Source organism: Brachypodium distachyon, chromosome 5, assembly GCF_000005505.3.
Source record: "Brachypodium distachyon strain Bd21 chromosome 5, Brachypodium_distachyon_v3.0, whole genome shotgun sequence".
In the NCBI taxonomy this organism is placed as follows: domain Eukaryota; kingdom Viridiplantae; phylum Streptophyta; class Magnoliopsida; order Poales; family Poaceae; genus Brachypodium; species Brachypodium distachyon.
In genome coordinates, this window is record NC_016135.3 from 6,883,683 (window position 1) to 6,902,000 (window position 18,318).

Sequence of the window (18,318 nt, forward strand, 5' to 3'; positions counted from 1 at the left end):
AAGTCCCTTTGCCTTTGGCAAATGACATAGTAAGTGAAATATGTGCTCCAAAGGAAAATCACTATTTCGATACCACTCAAGAAGATAAAGAACTCTGAAAGATTAGCTCCTTGTATAATGGCGCAAACAAGAAGGATCTTACGAAAAACAAAGATGTGTGGTCAATTCCTAAAAAATCAACGAGGAACTCAAAAGAGCCATCTAAGTAAATTTCACTAGGTATTTTACCCAAGTGCTAATTGATGCAGCTGCACTTTTTGCGACGGACGGGCGCACGTTCCTACGCGTCGTTGGATGGAGCGAACGGCCTGTGTGCTCCCGACCAGGTGCCATGTCTTGCTTTCCCTTCCTCCCCGTCACCCCCATCCAACCTCCTCTGCTTCCTCCCTCCCCTCCTCCCGCTGCTGCTCCTTTTGCTCCCAAGCCGCAACCCCCTCCTGCGCCCACACATGTTTCTACTTGCTTGCGCTGGGGTTGAGGGGAACCGACAGAACGCGGCGGCTAGGAGGAGGAGGAGGCCGCGGCGCGAGGAGACAGGCACCGACAGAGAGCGCACGGGCCTCCTCCTCCTCACAGCAGCCACGGTCCCTCCTCCTACTCGCACCCGCCACGGCCTACCTCCTCTTCCTCCCTCTCCTCGCAGCTTTCAGTTAGAAATTGGGGAGAATCAAGGAGATAAAACGAAGAGCTAAACGGCAGAATCGGTCCGTGGGGTGAAAGGAGATAATTCCCACACATTAATTTAAGGAGAAATAGATGGGAGTGAGAGAATTAAAGAAGAGTTCAAGAACGGGCATGCACGAGCTATGGAGGTCAAAGCCAACGAGGAAGACGACCGCTTGGGCCGTGTAGATGGGGTCCTCCACTTCATGGGCCAGGAGGGGGAGGTGCGGCCCTAGAAGGAAAGAAAAGAAGGAGGAGAGAGATGTGGGCTGCAGCCCAAGGAAAAGAGAGATGAGGGGGATACGGGCTCATGCGTTTGTTCTCAGTCGCAATTTTACTTCTTACAAAGTTGCTAAAATCTATAGTTAGTTACTAACATATGAACCATAGTTGTTGTTTTTTTATCTAAATCCAATCTAAAATTGTTGCACACATTAAAAATTGCGAGCTTTGGAAGAAAAATTGCCAGCATAAAAGACAAATTTGCCAAAACATTAACAAAAATATAACCGGACATACATAAAAGGTTTGCGGTTGAGTGGAAGGTTCTAGACATGAGCAAAAACGGTCACTTTGCATGGGAGCTAATTGTCCATGTCTGAGCAATCGTTGCTAGTATGAGAGTCAAGTTGCTAGTATTTGAAGTGTCAAAAAAAAAAGTGCTAGTATTTGACCAATAGTTGCTAGTACAGACGTAAATGTTACAAGTATAGGAGCCAAAAGTGTTGGTATAGAAGTCAAAATTGCAAGTATGCGAGTCAAATCTGGTATGTGACCAAAAAATGCAATTTTAAGTGTACTATAGGCACCTTTGACTCAATATTGTCGGCAACCTTGTATTATTCATAACAACTTTCCATCCAATGTAACATTGCTCACAAAAATGCAAAAAAACACAAGGAAGTTGCATCGTTGGACATATTCAATTTTTTTATGGGAAACAACTTTTATGATGAATAAAAAAATGCAACTTTGGTTCTCATAATGGCAATTTTGGCTCATATACTATCCACTTTAAGTTCTAGTTTGACTTTTCATCCAGAGGTTAGGATATCTGCTTTTCATGTCGAAGTAGCAGTTTGTTTCCATGGTACTAACTTTGGACACAGCAACTATGATGTGCTCGGTGACAACTTTCGCAACGTGTTTGCAACTTTTGTCTTTGTACTGGCAACTTGGTCTTCCATATCAGCAATTTTGACTTTATGCTGGCACCTTTGGATCTAATATTAGTAACTTCGGTTATTATACTGACAAGTTCACTCGCATATTAGCAACTTTGGCTCATATACTGGCAACTTTACTCACATATATATTAGCAACTTTGGCTCATACACTGGCAACTGTAACTCAGACAATAGCACATTTGGTTCCCACTAGTAATTTTGACTCCCATACTTGCTACGTTGGCCCTTATCTCACGAACTTTGACTCTTATACGAGCAATTTTGGTTCTTATGCAGGCAATTTTCTAACACATAGTTGCAACTTTTGCTCATATTTAACAAATTTCAGTCCATCACAAATAACTTTGGTGTGCCCCAGCGATAACTTTCGTTGTGTGTTGGCGACTTGTCTTTTTTGTCGACAACGTTTATCCCATGCTAGCAAGTACTGCTATACCATACTAGCAACTATTGCTTCCATACTAATAACGTTAACTCCAAACTGGCAACTATTGTTCCTATGCAAGCAACTTTGGTATCCATGGTAGTGGCGGCTTATTGTCCCATGTAGCAACACGCAAACATCTTTGATCTGTTCGATCCCAATTTTCGCTATGTGTTGGCAACTTGGTATTTGTGCTAGCGCTTTGACTTTCATGGAAGCAACTTTGCATTGGACACTATGCCGGCAACTTTCACTCGCGTACTAGCGACGTTTTCTCCTGCACTAGAAAATTTGACTCACATAGTAACAACTTTGGTTTTTATAATGACAACTTAGACTCACATACTAGCAACTTTGGCTCTCGTACTAGTGGTATGTTTTCCTCAACTCTAGCGACTTCCACACCACCCAAACATATTCGGTGTGTCGTCAAGTTGCAACTTTTGTTAATGTGTGACAAGTTTGTCTTTCACGTTAGCAATTTTTTCTTCTGCTGGCAACTTCTTATTTTGTTCTCACAATTTTTGATTGAACAACAATTTATTTTCGATTAAAATGCAACAATATATAATGGATATATTATGAACTAGTTACTCATATTTAGCAACTAACTACACACATTTAGCAATTTTATATAAAATGTGTGAAAGTTGCCGATACAGTAGCCAAAATTGCTAGTACGTGAGTCGAAGTTGTCCATATAGAAGATAGCTAGTACGATGTCAAAATTGCTGATTTATCAGCAATATTTGCTAATATGTGAGTGAAAGTTGCAGGTATAGAAGCCAAAATTGCCAGTGTGCGATTCGAAGTTGCTAGTATAGCAGCCAGGAAGGAAAGAAAAGGTAGAGAAAAGGGAAATGACAAAATTGCCGAGACATAAGGCAAAGTTGTCATTGGACACATTAACAAAAGATGTCACTGGGCACATCAAACTTCCAATAGAGGATTCCAAGTTGTTACGATGGGCAAAAAATTCTGCCGGAAGCCAAGTCGCCAGTATAGGTGCAAAAATTGCATTGTCTATTACAAAAGTTGCTTTTCGTAAAATATATGTCAAAATATATACAATTTGGATCTAGTTTTGAAGATCTAGTCGCAATAGAGCCAACGGTGAAAACAGAGCATAATTTCGACGCTCGGTTTGAAAGTTGTGGCTTTTTAAAAAAACTTGAAAGGAAATGAATCATGTACAAACTATCAGCCACTACTACGTTGGTGACATGCAGCATCTCGTGGGATGAGAAAGCATGGGGGTCGGTTGTCTGGAGATTTGCTCGTCTTTCCTTTAATAGCTAATTGCGGGATTGCTGAGTTACCATATCGATCGTTGGGTGGCTACCGCTAACGAGCCAATGGCCGCCGGATAGTCGCGTCCATTTTTTTTTTATCTTTGAAAACAACGAAGCCAACTCAACAAGCTATTGGAAGATCTATGATAACACACTCCGGCAAAGGTTACGTCATTGTACAAAATTAACCAACATTGACTCCAAAGCCAATACAAAATTGCCTCACAGAAAACTTCAAATCAAGAATGATGAGAAACAGTCATTATAGAATTATCAAACTAGGTAAAAGCAAACTACAAGAACCCCATTGCCATGAGATATTCACCACACAAAATGCACAAATAAGGAATGTGCCAAAAGGACATGAGTATCACGTGCAAAATACAACCCTAGCTACATGGATAGAGATGGGATTTTTTTTTACTTCGATTCAGATCTACATGTGGTCTCTTAAGTCTTAACCTTACTACTTCCTCCGTCCAACAACGGATGTCTCAACTTTGATTAAATTTGAATGCATTTATACACTAAGTCATGTCTAGATACATTCAAATTTTGGTAAATTTGAATGCAAATACAACCCTAGCTACATGGATAGAGCTGGGCCTCCTCTGGTGGCTTGGATTTGGCCCCGGGCGTGGGCTTGGCTGCAGCCTAGAGGCGGTGGTGCATGATGGAGGGCGGCAGGCGCCTTCTCGGTGGGAGCAGGAGAGCAGGCCTCGGCGAAAGCCGTGCTCCGGCTTCGGCTTGAGCCAACGATGGTGACGCCTATGGGCGTCATTCACTTCCTTGGAGGCATTGTTGTTGTGGCCTTACTGCTCTTCTCTCGTTGACCGAGCTCCGGGGGAAACCTCAGATCTAGTGGCTTGGATCGGGCGATGGCAGCGCAATGCTGCGCTGCTTTCCTCCTTGGTGGCATCGCTTTGGAGATGGCGTCGGCCAGGGACCAGTGGCAGCAGGCGGTTTGTGAGCGGGGTGTTCGTTGCCGTCTTTCGTGGCATTGACGGCGGTATTGAGCAGAGTCTGGGCTGCGGCAACGGTTTCGGTAGTCGGTTCTCCAACGTGTCCGTTGACTCTTCATGGTTGGTTTTGCTTCATCGTTGAGAAGTCGGAGTCGCCAGCTCAGAGGGGATCAGAGGAGTGATGTGTGATGACGATGACTTGGTGATGGGTGGTCCGGTCTGAGGAGTCTTGTTCGGCGCGAGCCTTGCATATTGCCTCTACAAAGCTCGCCATCCGAATCGGTGCCGCATTGTTGCCAACACGAGTGGTCGATCTTTTGGCATGGGCCGGCACAAGCTTGCACGCCTGTTGAGTTAGGAACTCCGTCGTTGGTCGTTTCAGGTGAAATCGGAGTCGCCAACTCAGGAGGAGTGTTTGTGTGATGACGACATCTACTGCACCCTCGGCATCGTTCTTCGTTCAGCAGCGTGTGTGGGTACCAGGTTGGCCAGAGTTGTTCGTGGTGTTGTCATGTCTCATGATCTTGACACTGTCGACGTTGTTTACGGTTTTTGCCCGGTTTTCCGTTAATTAACTGGGCAACTCTCTTCTGCTTAATCAATAGATTGAGTCCTTCAGACTCCGGTTCGAACTTTTTTTTTGTAAACTCGAGACATCTTTTGTTAGACGGAGGGAGTATATAAAATCATGACTCCATTAAGAGATCGATGATCCTCATGCTTTTGTGGAAAATCTAGCATGTCCACAACTAGGGGTGGACTATCGAGTAGCTCGGCTCGTTAAGGCTCGTGATCGTTAAGGCTCGACTCGTTAAACTCGTTATGCTTAACGAGTTAAAACTCAAGTTCGACTCGGTTCGTTAAAAGCTCGCGGGCACTCGCGAGCACTCGTTAAAGCTTGTTAGATGACAACATGTTAGCAGCAGTGAATCACATTTTCACAATTTATACAAGTACACAGCAGCAAAGCATAATAGGATAGGAACAGATCAGCCTTTAGCAGAATTGCACAAATGCATAAACACAACTGTTTAGCAAAATAGCAAGCCAACTAGGCACACACTGACGCACAAACAGTCTGTCACTTAATTCAGACAACTTGAGTACTTAATAAACAATATAAAACATCACAATTTAAAGTATAGGAACAGCCAAACTATATCGAACTAGGAAATTAACAATATATTTGGAATAGAAGAGGAGGGGGAGGGGGGGGGGATTGAGGAGGGAATTGAGGAGGTTGCCCGTTTCTGCCCAAGAGATTAGATGGGCTGGACTTGGATGTTGGACGGCCTGCTCTGTTATTGAGCTTATCGAGTAGCTCGTGAAACTCGGTACTCGGTTCATTAGGCTCATTTGTGCTATCGAGTTGAAAACAAAACTCAGCTCGGTTCGTTTGCAAACGAGCACGAGCTTAAACAAGCCGAGCTAGCGAGTGTTCGTTAGGCTTGTTGAGTTTCGAGCTTTATGTCCAGCCCTATCCACAACGAGATCACCCATCACAAACCGGCCATCCCCATGCTTTTGTAGAAATCTAGCATGTCCACGACAAGATCACCCATCGCAAACCGGCCATCCCCATTGAAGCTTCTACTAAGAACATGTTCAATGCAAGGTGCTTAGGAAGGTGCTTGCACAAAGAAAACCGAGTTTTGTCTAAACACTGATGCTTGTGTTCTATAAGACGGGTGCTTGAAAATAAACCGGTTTAATTTTGTAGCACTACCTTAAGCACCTTGCATTGAACATGCTACATGAGGTATCAGTTATATGCACTCCCTGCTACTGATCAAACAACACCCGGAGTTGGGTGTGAGAAAAGGAAAACAAGATGTGGTCTACTCTGCTGCCAGCATGCACAATCTGGAGCGTGCCCCAAAGTAGAAACCCCCCGATCGTGGCATGCTCAAACAGAATGTGGACGGTTCCTTTGTGGCCGCGAATAAGACGGCAGGTGCTGGCATGGTCCTCAGGGACGCTGATGGCCAGATCATCTTCGCAGTGTGCAGGGTCCGGCCCACGATGCTGAGCTTGTTGCGTGCGGTGCGAAGAGGGTCTCTCCCTTGCTTTCCAATGGTCCGTCCGACCTGCCTCTCACACTGGAAACAGACCGCGGAGGCGGTGGACCTCAATTAAGCCGATGGTGTGGACCGATCGGCTTTTGCACATCGGAACAAAGAAATCAAGTTGCTGCTTGCCCAAACGAGTACCTCTGTCTACAAGATCAATACGGCCCAGAACAGACTCAGCCATGATCTGGCGAAGATTGTTCGTGCCACCTCGAAGACTGCATGCTAGATTAGACATGGCCTCGATGAAGTGATGGACTATGTAAATTCTGATTGTACTTACTTCCCTGATTAATGAATTTACTTTTCCCCGCAAAAAAAAAAAAACAAACTCACAAGCCCTAAAGAGAATAGTTGACACACCGATCATGGTAACCATCGAAGTTTCATTTTTCGATGGCATAAATTTAGAGTGGGTCTTTTCTACGAAATTCCAAAATCATGTTACATATACTAGGAATCAATGAATCAAGATGGTCATAATCCACCATATCATCAACCTAAGGCCTCAAAATCAAAAGACACAACCCTCTGAATATGCAAATTAATCACCATATTCCAACGTTGCTACAATCATAATCTTTAAGACAACATGAATGACCAAATCTTTACTTCTCCATATTGACTTAACCATCCTTAAAGATAAATTTTAACAAACTATTGCTATTAGTTAATAAGATCAACTCAACTAAACACAAAGAGAAAAAGATAGAGCCAGGAAAAGTAATGAGCAGAAAGAAAGTTTACGTACCTAGGCAACACACTACAAGTTTCCATGGTAATGGCAGGCAAAGAGGCACAACAAACACTTTGAGGATAGACATCAATAATAGAAGATATACATCAGAAGCGTAAATGCGATGACCGACCCAAAACCCTTCCAATTGTGCACCAATGCGTCAAATTTAAGTTGTTAAACTCTAAGTCCCAAAACCAAACAACTAAGGCGGGCCTTTTTTAAGTAGCCCGATCGACCGTTTTTCCGAAAAATCCACCTGCGGGATTTCCAGGCGCGGAGAAGCCCCGGATACATAGCGAAAAGCGCTGAGGGAAGCCAACGGCATGTGCCAGCGCCAAGGTGACCGTATCGAGGGGAAAAACGCCCATAGTTATGTCTGAGGAGTAGGCCAATTTACTGAATATCATGATACCAGTATCGTATTGTAGATATACTACTTCGTTCAACAACAGTGGGCATATTAGCTTTCCTTTGATCAATGATTTGACTAAAAATTACTCTATTAATATATAATAATATAACATAAAATTGATACCATTGTATTTGTATTATAAAGTAATATGTAGTCAAAGCGTTTGTTAACCAAAACCTAATATACCAACTATTGTCGGGTAGATGGTGTACCTCCCCTTTCCAGACACTAACAACCTGAAGCACTCCGGAAACTATGTGTTACAGAATTACGTATGGACAAGACTCGAAAAAATGTGCAAAATCAGAAACAGTCCGAGAGCCTGGATCCTCTCTGGTGTTGAGATGCTATTCATGCTTGCCCTGTTTTACCAGAGGCAGCGTCGATACAATAATCCTTTTTCTGCCAGGAACCTAATAAACCTCACACAATGTTAAAAAGAAGTGTTTATTCCATTATTCACTTAATAGGGTACCAACAAACTGACGTGCATCTTATTATCTTGTTCATCTATGTGAGGAATCGAGCACCAAATTCAGTACTACGTCTTTTTTCTTTAAGGAACAGATCCGCATTCCATTACGATAAGAGCCTGGACATATCGCCAGCTACAGAGTCTTTTACAAAATCAAGGAATTCACCAAACCACGTTTCACAGTGGTCAACTTCCATAAGTACACCGTGCAGCTAAACACCATTACAAGCCCTTCAGCGATTAACAACTTTTACATTATTGAAACCAAGCTGTAGATGAAATTTAATTTCCCTAAAGATGGCTCCCAAAGAGGATAGATCATGATCTTCAGAACTGACAGCTTGCTTCAGCACTACCGAATCAGTTTCAAACATCACATTTTGGCAACCCATTTGAGAAGAAATATTCGCTACTTGTACTCAGTACTACGTACGATTTCTCACAGGTGATCTTCATTCTTGTTTTAAGATCATCGTCCGGTTACTATTTCTCCTCATGTAAAATTTATGAACCGAAGAGGATGCTGACTTTCCACTAGCTTTAGCTGAATTGACATTGTCTTGCTCATACAGATCACGGTAAGTGACCAGACCCGGCTTTTCCCTCCTTAACGAAATACACCCCGCAAGGTCGCTCTTCTTGTCCACTTCCTCGGTAACCACAGCGTGCATCTCTATCTCATTATACTCCAGTGTGTTTTCCTTCAACATTTGTTCTCCACTTTTAGTACCCAATTCCCTTTTGACCATAATATGAGTTCTGTCCTGATGTGAACTGTTCGGGCAATCTGAAGTTGTTTCGTTAATTGGCTTAGAAATTTTCGGTGGCCTCCCTCTTGGTCTTTTAACCGTCTGTGAACCGATCAGTTCTTTGCCTGTAGGCATCACAGTTTCAAACTTTCCTTTTGGTCCAGACAGAGGATTTAAGCTAGCAAAGGTGTCACCTTGAGCTGCCACATGGCAAACCAAAATTACTAGGCAGGATAAAGAGGCAAAACACAACACCGTATTGAACTAGAGTCAAAGGAACATAAATAAAGTATTCATCGGTTAGAAATTTCAAGTTGGGCAATAATTTAAGTGAAGCTTAACAGACTTTAATGCCTTACAACCCTACACAAACTTTGTTTTGAGAGAAGTTTTAAGATGCTCCCAAACTAGTTTGGACAGTCAATCCATTTGGTAGGTAATACGTCACCTACGAATATTAAATAAGCACCAATGCCTTTTGTATTTAGAAACTTAGCATAAAAGCAAACAATACATTTATGGAGGTAATTGCTATAGATACGTTTCTATAGTATTGGAACTTATGTCAGAGCAATCATGGCAATGGTGACACAATATTGTTGATAAAAGGTACTAAAGTGTAACATGAGTAAGATTTTACTTTTAAGGTGGCAACATTTTGCCATGCAGTTTATCCAACATTGTATGTATCTTAAGGCAGATTTCCTCACCCTGGGTCCATTTGCACTGTATATTAAAAAAACTCAAAACTATTATCTTTTTTGGTATATAGCTCTTCTTTGGCTGTGAAAGATAATAATTTTGTGACTTATTGGATTGTATGTATTGAACAGTTTGATGGGACACGATTAAATCTCATAAGTCATAACGTGACAACATATTTGGTCAGATGAACAAAATACTAATCCATTGATTAGATAAGCATGTAAGCCATTTTTCTTTGTAACTCAATTCTAAAGGAGAGGAGGTTTAAAAGAAGCACGGGCAAAGAGAGTTTAAAGCTCTGGTGTTTTATAGTGACCACAGGGAAGATTAATATAGTAGCTGCGTTGTCCATTATGTTTTCAGATTACCTCAGTTCTTCCCTGTTATTATATCATTCTTTAAAATCTGGATGTTATATTCCACATTGTCGACTTGAAAAATACATCACCACTATTCTTTCATCACATACTATTACGGACAGTTCTGTTAACCTTTTTACTGGTCACAAGTGCAATGAGAAAATTTGCAAAACCAAGTGATGGAACCATTTTATTGAGCACTTCTGATAGCGTTTTAATTAGTTTGCTCAAAAAATTGTTGAAATAAAATTGACACATGAATACAAGGGGATTTCATGTGTTAGTATTAATATTCTGAGTCCAATAGCAAGAGGAGTTTGGGCAAGTATGTGTTAGGAAAGAAGGGTCTTGGGACTGGAGTCTGTTGTATTCCTAATCACTCTAAATGAAGGGTTTGAAGTCTTGAGGAGGAACGACCATGGTTTTCGAAGCGTAAAGCGAAGCGAGGAACCACCATCTGCACACTTTTCAAGCGCTTAAGGAGCGTGCCAAGGCGATCTCATACACACATCTTAATTTAATATTGACAGAAAATTATATCCCCAATTTATTACTACATGTGCACCTAGATGGCCAGATGCTGCCAGTTGTTGAGCCTATGCTCTGGAGGTTCGGGACTATAGACCCATCAGCTTGGTCCATAGTGTTGCCAAACTGATTGCCAAAGCTTTCTCACTCTGCCTTGCCATGATCCTTCCAACGTTTGTGTCCCCAAATCAAGGCGCTTTCATCAAAGGCCAGGCAATCCATGATAATTTCATGAAACAAGGCAACTACCAATACCAGACTACTATTACTAAACTAAGGAACTACTACAACTACTATCAACATTCTCACAAACTAAGGAACTACTGTTACTAAACTAAGTCTAGTATATACAGTGGTACTTTGTACTGCACAAATGCGCACAGAGGGCCCACTCTTTTTACTTTGCATCCAGCTGCAGCATACAGCTCTATGCATGTCCTCATTAAGGCCCCTTTGGATTACATGATTTTTCATAGGAACTTTGTAGGACGTCAATGGTTCAATCCATATGAAGTTCTCCTATGGAGCCCTTGGATCAAGGAGTAACAACTAACGACCACTAAAATTTGTACTCTATTAGTATATCTCAAGTGCTCCAATAGCATTGAGGAAGACAGAATTGCAAGGTCCACTATTTCCGCTGTATTTTGTATTTTATACATGAGAGAAGCATCTACATGTTGAGGCCCCGCATCGACGTGATAAGGTTCCAAGCCACGTACTTCAAATCTTCAATAAAGCGCACAGTATTTCAATACATATTGATGTCATAAAAAGGAACATTCGAACCTCAATCAGAATAAACATTTATTGTGCAGGTGTGTGTAACTTGAAGGACTAGAGGCTGTGAGAAAGTTAGTATGCATCTTATATGACAAATTAGAGTTCTACAGAAAGTAACATAACTGCAACATATTGGATATAGCTCTGAGAAGATCACCTAGCCAATAACGGTAGGGACTATACTTTGAAAACAGCACACAACCAGGAACTTACAGAGATTTGACGTCTGGACATCAGGTAATTCCTTTTCAAAGACCAACGGATTTGTGGATTTTCGCTTTGCTTTTCCTTGTACTTGCAATCTCTTCAGAAACCTTTGAGGCTGATGGGTCAGAAAAACATATGTCAAATATAATCCAAAAAAGTTCTGGACACTTTTACAATTAGTATAAACATACATCCAATAGCCATGAGGCAAGATCATTTTATTCGCAAAAGACTTTAGTATAGTCAATGTCAATGCCACTTATTTGATCAATATTCTGGCCCCCTCTGCTCTTCAGGGTAGGATCCCAGCTGAGTATCTTGGTAGCTCTAACCTGATTTTACGAATTTTTGTGTTCTATGTACTTCGCACCAAGCTGACTAGTCTGTCCGCTGTGAGCATTTTTTTTTCGGATTAGAATGTTGAGCACAAGGAATATCATTGTTGGGAGCATGATGGTTGATGGACCTGTATTTCTTGAGATGTTACATCTTTTTTTTTTAGATAATGGAAGCTTTATTACCTCCGGCCTCTGCATTCAGAATGCATACAGCCTAAACTCGTACATTATTCTCAACAACTGAAAACACATGACCACATCCACAAGTGTGACAGGCACACAGAGAACCGATCTACAAACTAAAAAGTCCAGAGCAGAGATGTTACATTTAACAAGTTTCGTCCTTTGTATTCTCATTGTTCCACTAACATTCCTTGCCAAGCCGCTGTTTTTGTTGTCCTTTCCTGGTACCCCAGGCACGATCTTCGCCTTATCTGCCTATTCACTGATGTCTGCTGGCAGTTCCTCCAGAGGTCTCTTCTGGTAGAACACTAGAACTAGAACTCCTTCAATTCTTCATATCATCTATGCTACACTTGTTGTCTGCGAATTGAGGATTTTCTGATGTATCATCTTCTTCCGTTCTTCATCCTCGATACACTGTTCACAATCTGTCATTCAGCTTCAAGAGAACTTTGGCGGTGTTTTCATTGCTCTTACCAAATTCACTTATCATGCTATTCATCAGTAGTGAGCTCCAGGCGCCGGTGACAGAAAAACCTTCCAGGATAGCAGCCGCACTCCAGGAGGCAGCGGGGCATGTATCTTCCGCAACGCAAACTGTGATGCTGAGAGGCGAGAGCAGTAGCAGCAATGATTTTCATGGTGGTGCCACAACTTCTGGCTACCACAGTTCTGCCAGCAGGGGCTGTGATGGACTGGGGAGGCGTCATGAAGCTCCGTGCAACACACAGGAAGGCCGACGCCTCCCAAAATGGCGGGTGCAACACACGGGAAGGCCATGCACACACCAGCAGCGATGGCAGTTGACAAGACGAGAGCCTCAGATGAAGCGCGCTTATTTCCCTAATCATATGATCATTACTCTACTGTTAATGCTTCTTAGGATATCACATTTGTGAAGGACGGTCTTGATGAGAAGTTTCTCATCTCTGATCTGGATCCCCATCCCTACTGCTTTAGGATTGAAGTTTATTCTACGCATTCTCACCTATTGTGTGTTTCTAGGTGGTTCTCTCATTGCTCTGGAGACTAAGAAGACAACAGCAGAGGCTGAGCTGTGACCTATCTCTCATTGCTCTGGAGACTAAGAAGAAGACAACAGCAGAGGCTGAGCTGTGGCCTATCTCTCATTGCTCTGGAGACTCAGAAGAAGACAACAGCAGAGGCTGAGCTGTGACCTATGGCTTTATTGACAACAAAATAACTAGGCTACAGTGTCAAGGATTTCGGTGATTGTTTCTGCATTGGCTCCTCTTTTGTCTAACAGTACAAGTGTGATTAGCATTGCTCCAGATAGAGTGAAGCATGAGCTTACTAAGAATAGAGGCGTTACTGCTTTCTAACATGCAACCACAGGTGCAAGATCACGTTCCATGTGACCTCTAAGTATAGTTGGCTGAGTTCTTCATGAAGGCAGAGACCAGAGCCCAGCACAACTTATAGTTACGTCTCCCAAACTCGTTGTTATTGATCCACCATGAGTTTGAGGGAGGCTGTTGTATGCACATATATTAGTTATCTATTACCAGAGCCCAGCATGACTTATGCAACATTGTGTGTGTATGAAGTGGTTTTCGTACGTAGGCTCACCGTAGTGCATGCTCATGGTTGGACAGTGTGGAAAAAAAAAGGGCATCCCGGTGCATGTAGCTCCCGCTTGCGCAGGGTACGGGGAAGGGTCCGACCACTTTGGTGTGGAAATTCTCAAAAATAGTGAAAATTTGTTGAACACATTATGACAAACAAAGCAGTCCGGGCATTCATATACAGAGAATTGAGAAAATAAGATTTTATGGGGGTTGCAGCGAAAACAAACAAAGCAGTCCGGGCATACACATACCTCCCTGGCGAGCTCAAATTTCTTGTTCTTTTTGCCACTGACACTAAATTTATATATTTTTTCGATCACACCGTCCCATCATCTCATATCATAGTCATGGTGTTGCAGTAAAAATTTCAAAAATAAAATAAAATAAAATAAAAACTTTTAAACCATCCTACCATTAGCGTGTGCTGTAAAGAGCCTACGTACGAGGACTTTTACTAAGTTGAGCAAATAGAAAGATAAGGTGACACAAGAGGAATGGCATTGTAAAACAAAGGTAGTAGAAGGATAGGAAAAAGCAGCTCTAAGACTCTAACATAATATGTGCTCTATTCAGCCATAGCAATAAGCACTTCTTAATATGAAATTAGTTGCTTCAAAGCAGGCAGTGGAAATTTTATCAAAGCTAAAATGCTTTCTAGTATCATCAACAGCATCACAGGATGCCCACTGTAAGAGATTATCCATGACCCTTTTGCATGAAACAAGAAAGTAATCGAAGCAGGTACTAAATTGTGTGCCTGATAATGTAAGGACCAAGAATATGAAAAACAGAGGATGCAGATTCTGCGAAAAGATTTAAAGGCCCCTGAACAGTATGCACATAAAGATGAGAAAATTTCATTTCCAAAACGAAATTACCAAATCTGTATAGTGGTCGAAAGAGTACATGTCCATGACACTTCTCCTTGGAATATAGGCATGTTTAGATATTTCTCCAGTTTCAAGGTAGTTTGTTACAGACTTGAGTGTACGGAATACAAGATGACTGATAGGATCAGTATAATACTGCACAGTCAGATAAGAACATTAGAAAAAAATCAAGTTTCCTAACTTAAAACAAAATCAATTGTAAGGGAAAATGTTTGACATATTCAATATAAGGAGTGAGATGCTCTGGTGTAATGTACCGGATCTTTTCTAATTCCATCATTGCACTTCCGAAATATCACTTCTTTCACCCACCCATTTGGCAGCCCATCTGGATTGAACTCCACCTGTGCAAGTATCTGTAAATAAGTCCAAACGTTAGTTCTTTAAAAAGTTGTAACTTTCAGTTAATGCTATCTTGTTCAAATAGAATAATTCCAGCAAGAGTCATACATTCTCTTCAGAGCTGGTGCAACATAGCTCATTAACATTACGTCTAGAAATCTCCCCCTCATTAACGTAGCGCAGTACATCTTCTTTTGAGAAAAATCGCGTTCCAGTAGGCAGATGAACATAAAACTACAAAAGACACAGAGGCATGGTTTGAAAAGATGGCCACTCTCTCAATGCAATTCTACAAAATCAGTTTACCGAATAATCATATCTTTCATGAATGTATACCATCTAATTGCAAAACATACATAGTATGCCATAAAAAAGACATTCTCATGGATGTATACCTCCATGTAACTGCAAAAGCATTACCATATCATAAAAAGACAATTCTTGTGTGAAATAAATCCCTACTGTATACATTATAAACATTGTCTTCTATTATATCAGAAATAACAAATACAACCAATCTGGAAGCAAACATGGAGAAGCAGTAACTTATATGATACATTGTTCTTTTCAGCAGCACCTGAACAAGCCTCTTGTAATTTCAATTTCTAGGTGTCTAGTTGCAATGACCTCTACCACATATAGACACATTGAGTTCAAACTAAGTGTAAGACCAGCCAATAACTAGCTGTTAATGTGAAAGTCAAATCAAATGAACCTTGTACATTTTGTCCATCACCTTCCCCCCAGCTCGGACTTCAATCACCCAACCATCTGGAAGCCATCTATACATTCCCTGCATGTACATGGAGGGATTCATATTTGGAATGTAATCAACACATAACCAGAAAATACTTACTCACCAGAAGCTTGTTGTCAACAGCGCAAGCCTGCGACTCCAACACAAACTCGTCCATCTCTGAGAACAGATAATGCAGTGCCTCCATATTGGTTGAGAATGTGTATTCTGACACTGGGGAAGTGTAGTACTGCAAAGAAACAATGAGGAAGTAACAAAAAATTATCTGTGAACTCTATTGTCTTCTCCTTTGTGTTATGTCTTTAGCTGCATGTATGCGCGTGTGGAGCTTTACTTAGTAGCATCGTTTTGCTCTAGCAATGTGCTTGGCTATCTTGTGAGAGGTTTGATACTTTTGTTAAAAAAACACTCTATTATCCATGTGTTCTATTTGAAGAAATTCTAAACAAATCTCAAAAACAAAATATAGCATGTTAGCAGGGTGATGTTCGAGAAACATGCAAAAATTCAAGTTCAAACTCAAATTCATTTTAGAGGTATGTAAAAACAAATTCAGCAACAAATAGCTGCATTTACTATTTCCTACTATTCATTGCGGAATTTGGTTTGTTCACGCCTCCCGAATGAAATTGAGTTTGAACTTGAAAATTTACATGCTTATAGAAATGCACCCCTGTCAATATATTGTATTTTCAGAATTTCCTGAAACTTTAAAACATGATTTTGGCTTGGTTTGCACCATAAGTGGACCCAAAAAAAGATAACAAAAATCCATACATCTCGGCCCCACAACGACATGCCAACAATAAAAAATAGAGCACACGTGTGTAGAGAAGGGCATATGCTGGAAATAAGTACCCGGTGTGTGGAGCCACCGTCACCATGGTGGACATTTATGATCCAACCATCAGGAAACCAGAAAGGCGCCTCCTTCAACGCCGCTACATTTTCATCTTCCTCATCCAGTCCCTCTGCCTCCCCAACCTCCTTACTTTCTTTCTTCCACTCTCCTGCCTCATCTAGCTGATTAACATCCTTGTCATCAGGGACCGCCACCAATGGTTGGAAGTCGTCCATCTTTCTGTGGAAGAACCCGCAAAAAGAGCCCAAGGATGACATGGATGCTAAGTTAGACATAAGCAAACGAGTGCAACAAAACATGTAACACAGTTTGATAAAAACAAATTATGTTGCATACTTTCTATAGGCAAGTAAAAGAACATAAAATAGCAAATAACACCTAGCAACTTCTATATAGGCTACCTAATACCCCTGCATTACTCCGGATAAAACAAATTAGGGTATTCGACAAGGTTATATGAGCAAATAAACAAATTTGACTACCAGATGCCCCAATATTGCCAAGCTTAGCCTATGCAACATGCTCATTCCTTTACTATTATGTTTTTGACAATGTCAAGATTAACCTAGTGTTTATAGGAAATTTATCCCACTTTTGGTAACAAAAATGACAACCACTTATATATGTGCATCTTGTGTTGGAAATATGCCCTAGAGGCAATCATATAGATTCGGAGGATGCACGCCATTTAGAAAGTATAAGGAAGCGATTGAGGTGCGCACACAAGCTAGTTATAAAGGTAGCTTTCGGGTTAGATTATTTATATTATTTAATATTTATATTCAGGACCCGGATTCTAGCTTCGCCCCGGCCCCTGAAATCTCAGGACCGGCCCTGCATACTGCAAGGCATGGTCAACCAAGATGGGATTTACCCCTCCCTACAGCAGGAGAGATATCTCTAGGCCTCCCAAGTAATCGGATTCATAAAGTGCATGGCCATGTCATGGTTAAGTATTAATCGCATTCAGGAATTCCGGATCACAGGTCACAGGTTCAAGTAAGAGTGGTAGAACGATCCAACAAGGATGACAACACACACCTTGAGTTTCATCGATGTCTCGAGGAAAAGACACAAGCATATCTGCATATGACAAGTTGACAACCTTTATATCCTGCAGGATTAAGGATACTAGAATGCGTTCCTATAATCGCTTAGAATGTACTCCGTACGAGAGTTTCACAGTTGTGACACATCAGTCCTTGCAGTGCCTAAATATAACATAGCACGAAAACTACACTATGCAGTTCACACGGGGCCTTCGAATGGTACGCGTAGGCTAGCCGCTAGCTCTCAAATTTCCCAAATCGCCGATACTAAACATCAATCACGAGCCCAGACCGGCATTACCAATATCGCATCACAAATTGACAGTTCACGCAGAATATATTCACTCGGCGAAGCAGGGACGTACCTTACGCTGACGGAACGCTGGGACGGCACAGCCCCACGACGGCGCCGCGAAGGCAGGGAAGAGGGACCGGCGGCGGTGGCCGGAGGAGCGACGGAGGCCGGGGACGGCGTTTCGTCCGGCAGCTGGCGGCGGGCAAGCGCCCGCGCAGAGCGGCGAGGTACAGAGCAGGAAGGCACGGCGCTCTCAGAGGTAGGCATGATGGGATGGGGAGGACTCCGCTGGACGGCGTAGGCGCGGTGTGGGCGGTCGCGGCAGCTGGAAGTCTGGAACGAGCCCAGCAGAGGGATTGGGGTCAGCACTCAGCAGACCGCAGGTGACTGCTGAGCGCCTGAGCGTGGGGTGCGGGTCCCATAAACTTTTTTGACGAAAAAGGGTCCCATAAACTGGGC

At 42.1% G+C, this 18,318-nt stretch overlaps 1 protein-coding gene across 4 annotated transcripts; it reads right to left on the reverse strand.

Annotated features, from left to right (window-relative positions):
* Positions 1 to 8,282: 8,282 nt before the first annotated feature.
* LOC100844950 lies at positions 8,283 to 18,248 on the reverse strand. Of its 4 annotated transcripts, XM_003581055.4 has the most exons (9): positions 17,930 to 18,244; positions 16,512 to 16,734; positions 15,757 to 15,882; positions 15,612 to 15,689; positions 15,005 to 15,130; positions 14,812 to 14,910; positions 14,543 to 14,689; positions 11,561 to 11,669; positions 8,283 to 9,172 (listed from the first exon to the last, which is right to left on the reverse strand). In XM_003581055.4, exons 1-9 carry the CDS (start codon positions 18,124 to 18,126, stop codon positions 8,676 to 8,678), a joined length of 1,602 nt encoding a protein of 533 aa, XP_003581103.2. In that variant the 5' UTR covers positions 18,127 to 18,244; the 3' UTR covers positions 8,283 to 8,675. The 4 variants fall into 4 exon arrangements, with proteins under 4 accessions (XP_003581103.2, XP_014751665.1, XP_010239759.1 ...); XM_014896179.2 differs by lacking the exon at positions 15,005 to 15,130 and having other exon boundaries at positions 17,930 to 18,246; XM_010241457.3 differs by lacking the exon at positions 14,543 to 14,689 and having other exon boundaries at positions 17,930 to 18,245.
* Between the last annotated feature and the right edge of the window lie 70 nt (positions 18,249 to 18,318).

Excerpts from the sequence above, each read along its gene's own strand:
- LOC100844950 (XM_003581055.4), bottom strand. The coding sequence starts at position 18,126 with ATGCCTACCTCTGAGAGCGCCGTGCCTTCCTGCTCTGTACCTCGCCGC. Across the intron at positions 15,690-15,756 it reads CTGTTGACAACAAGCTTCTG|GGAATGTATAGATGGCTTCC; the intron begins GTGAGTAAGTAT and ends ATGTACATGCAG. Across the intron at positions 11,670-14,542 it reads TCGACCACTATACAGATTTG|CCTCAAAGGTTTCTGAAGAG; the intron begins GTAATTTCGTTT and ends CTGACCCATCAG.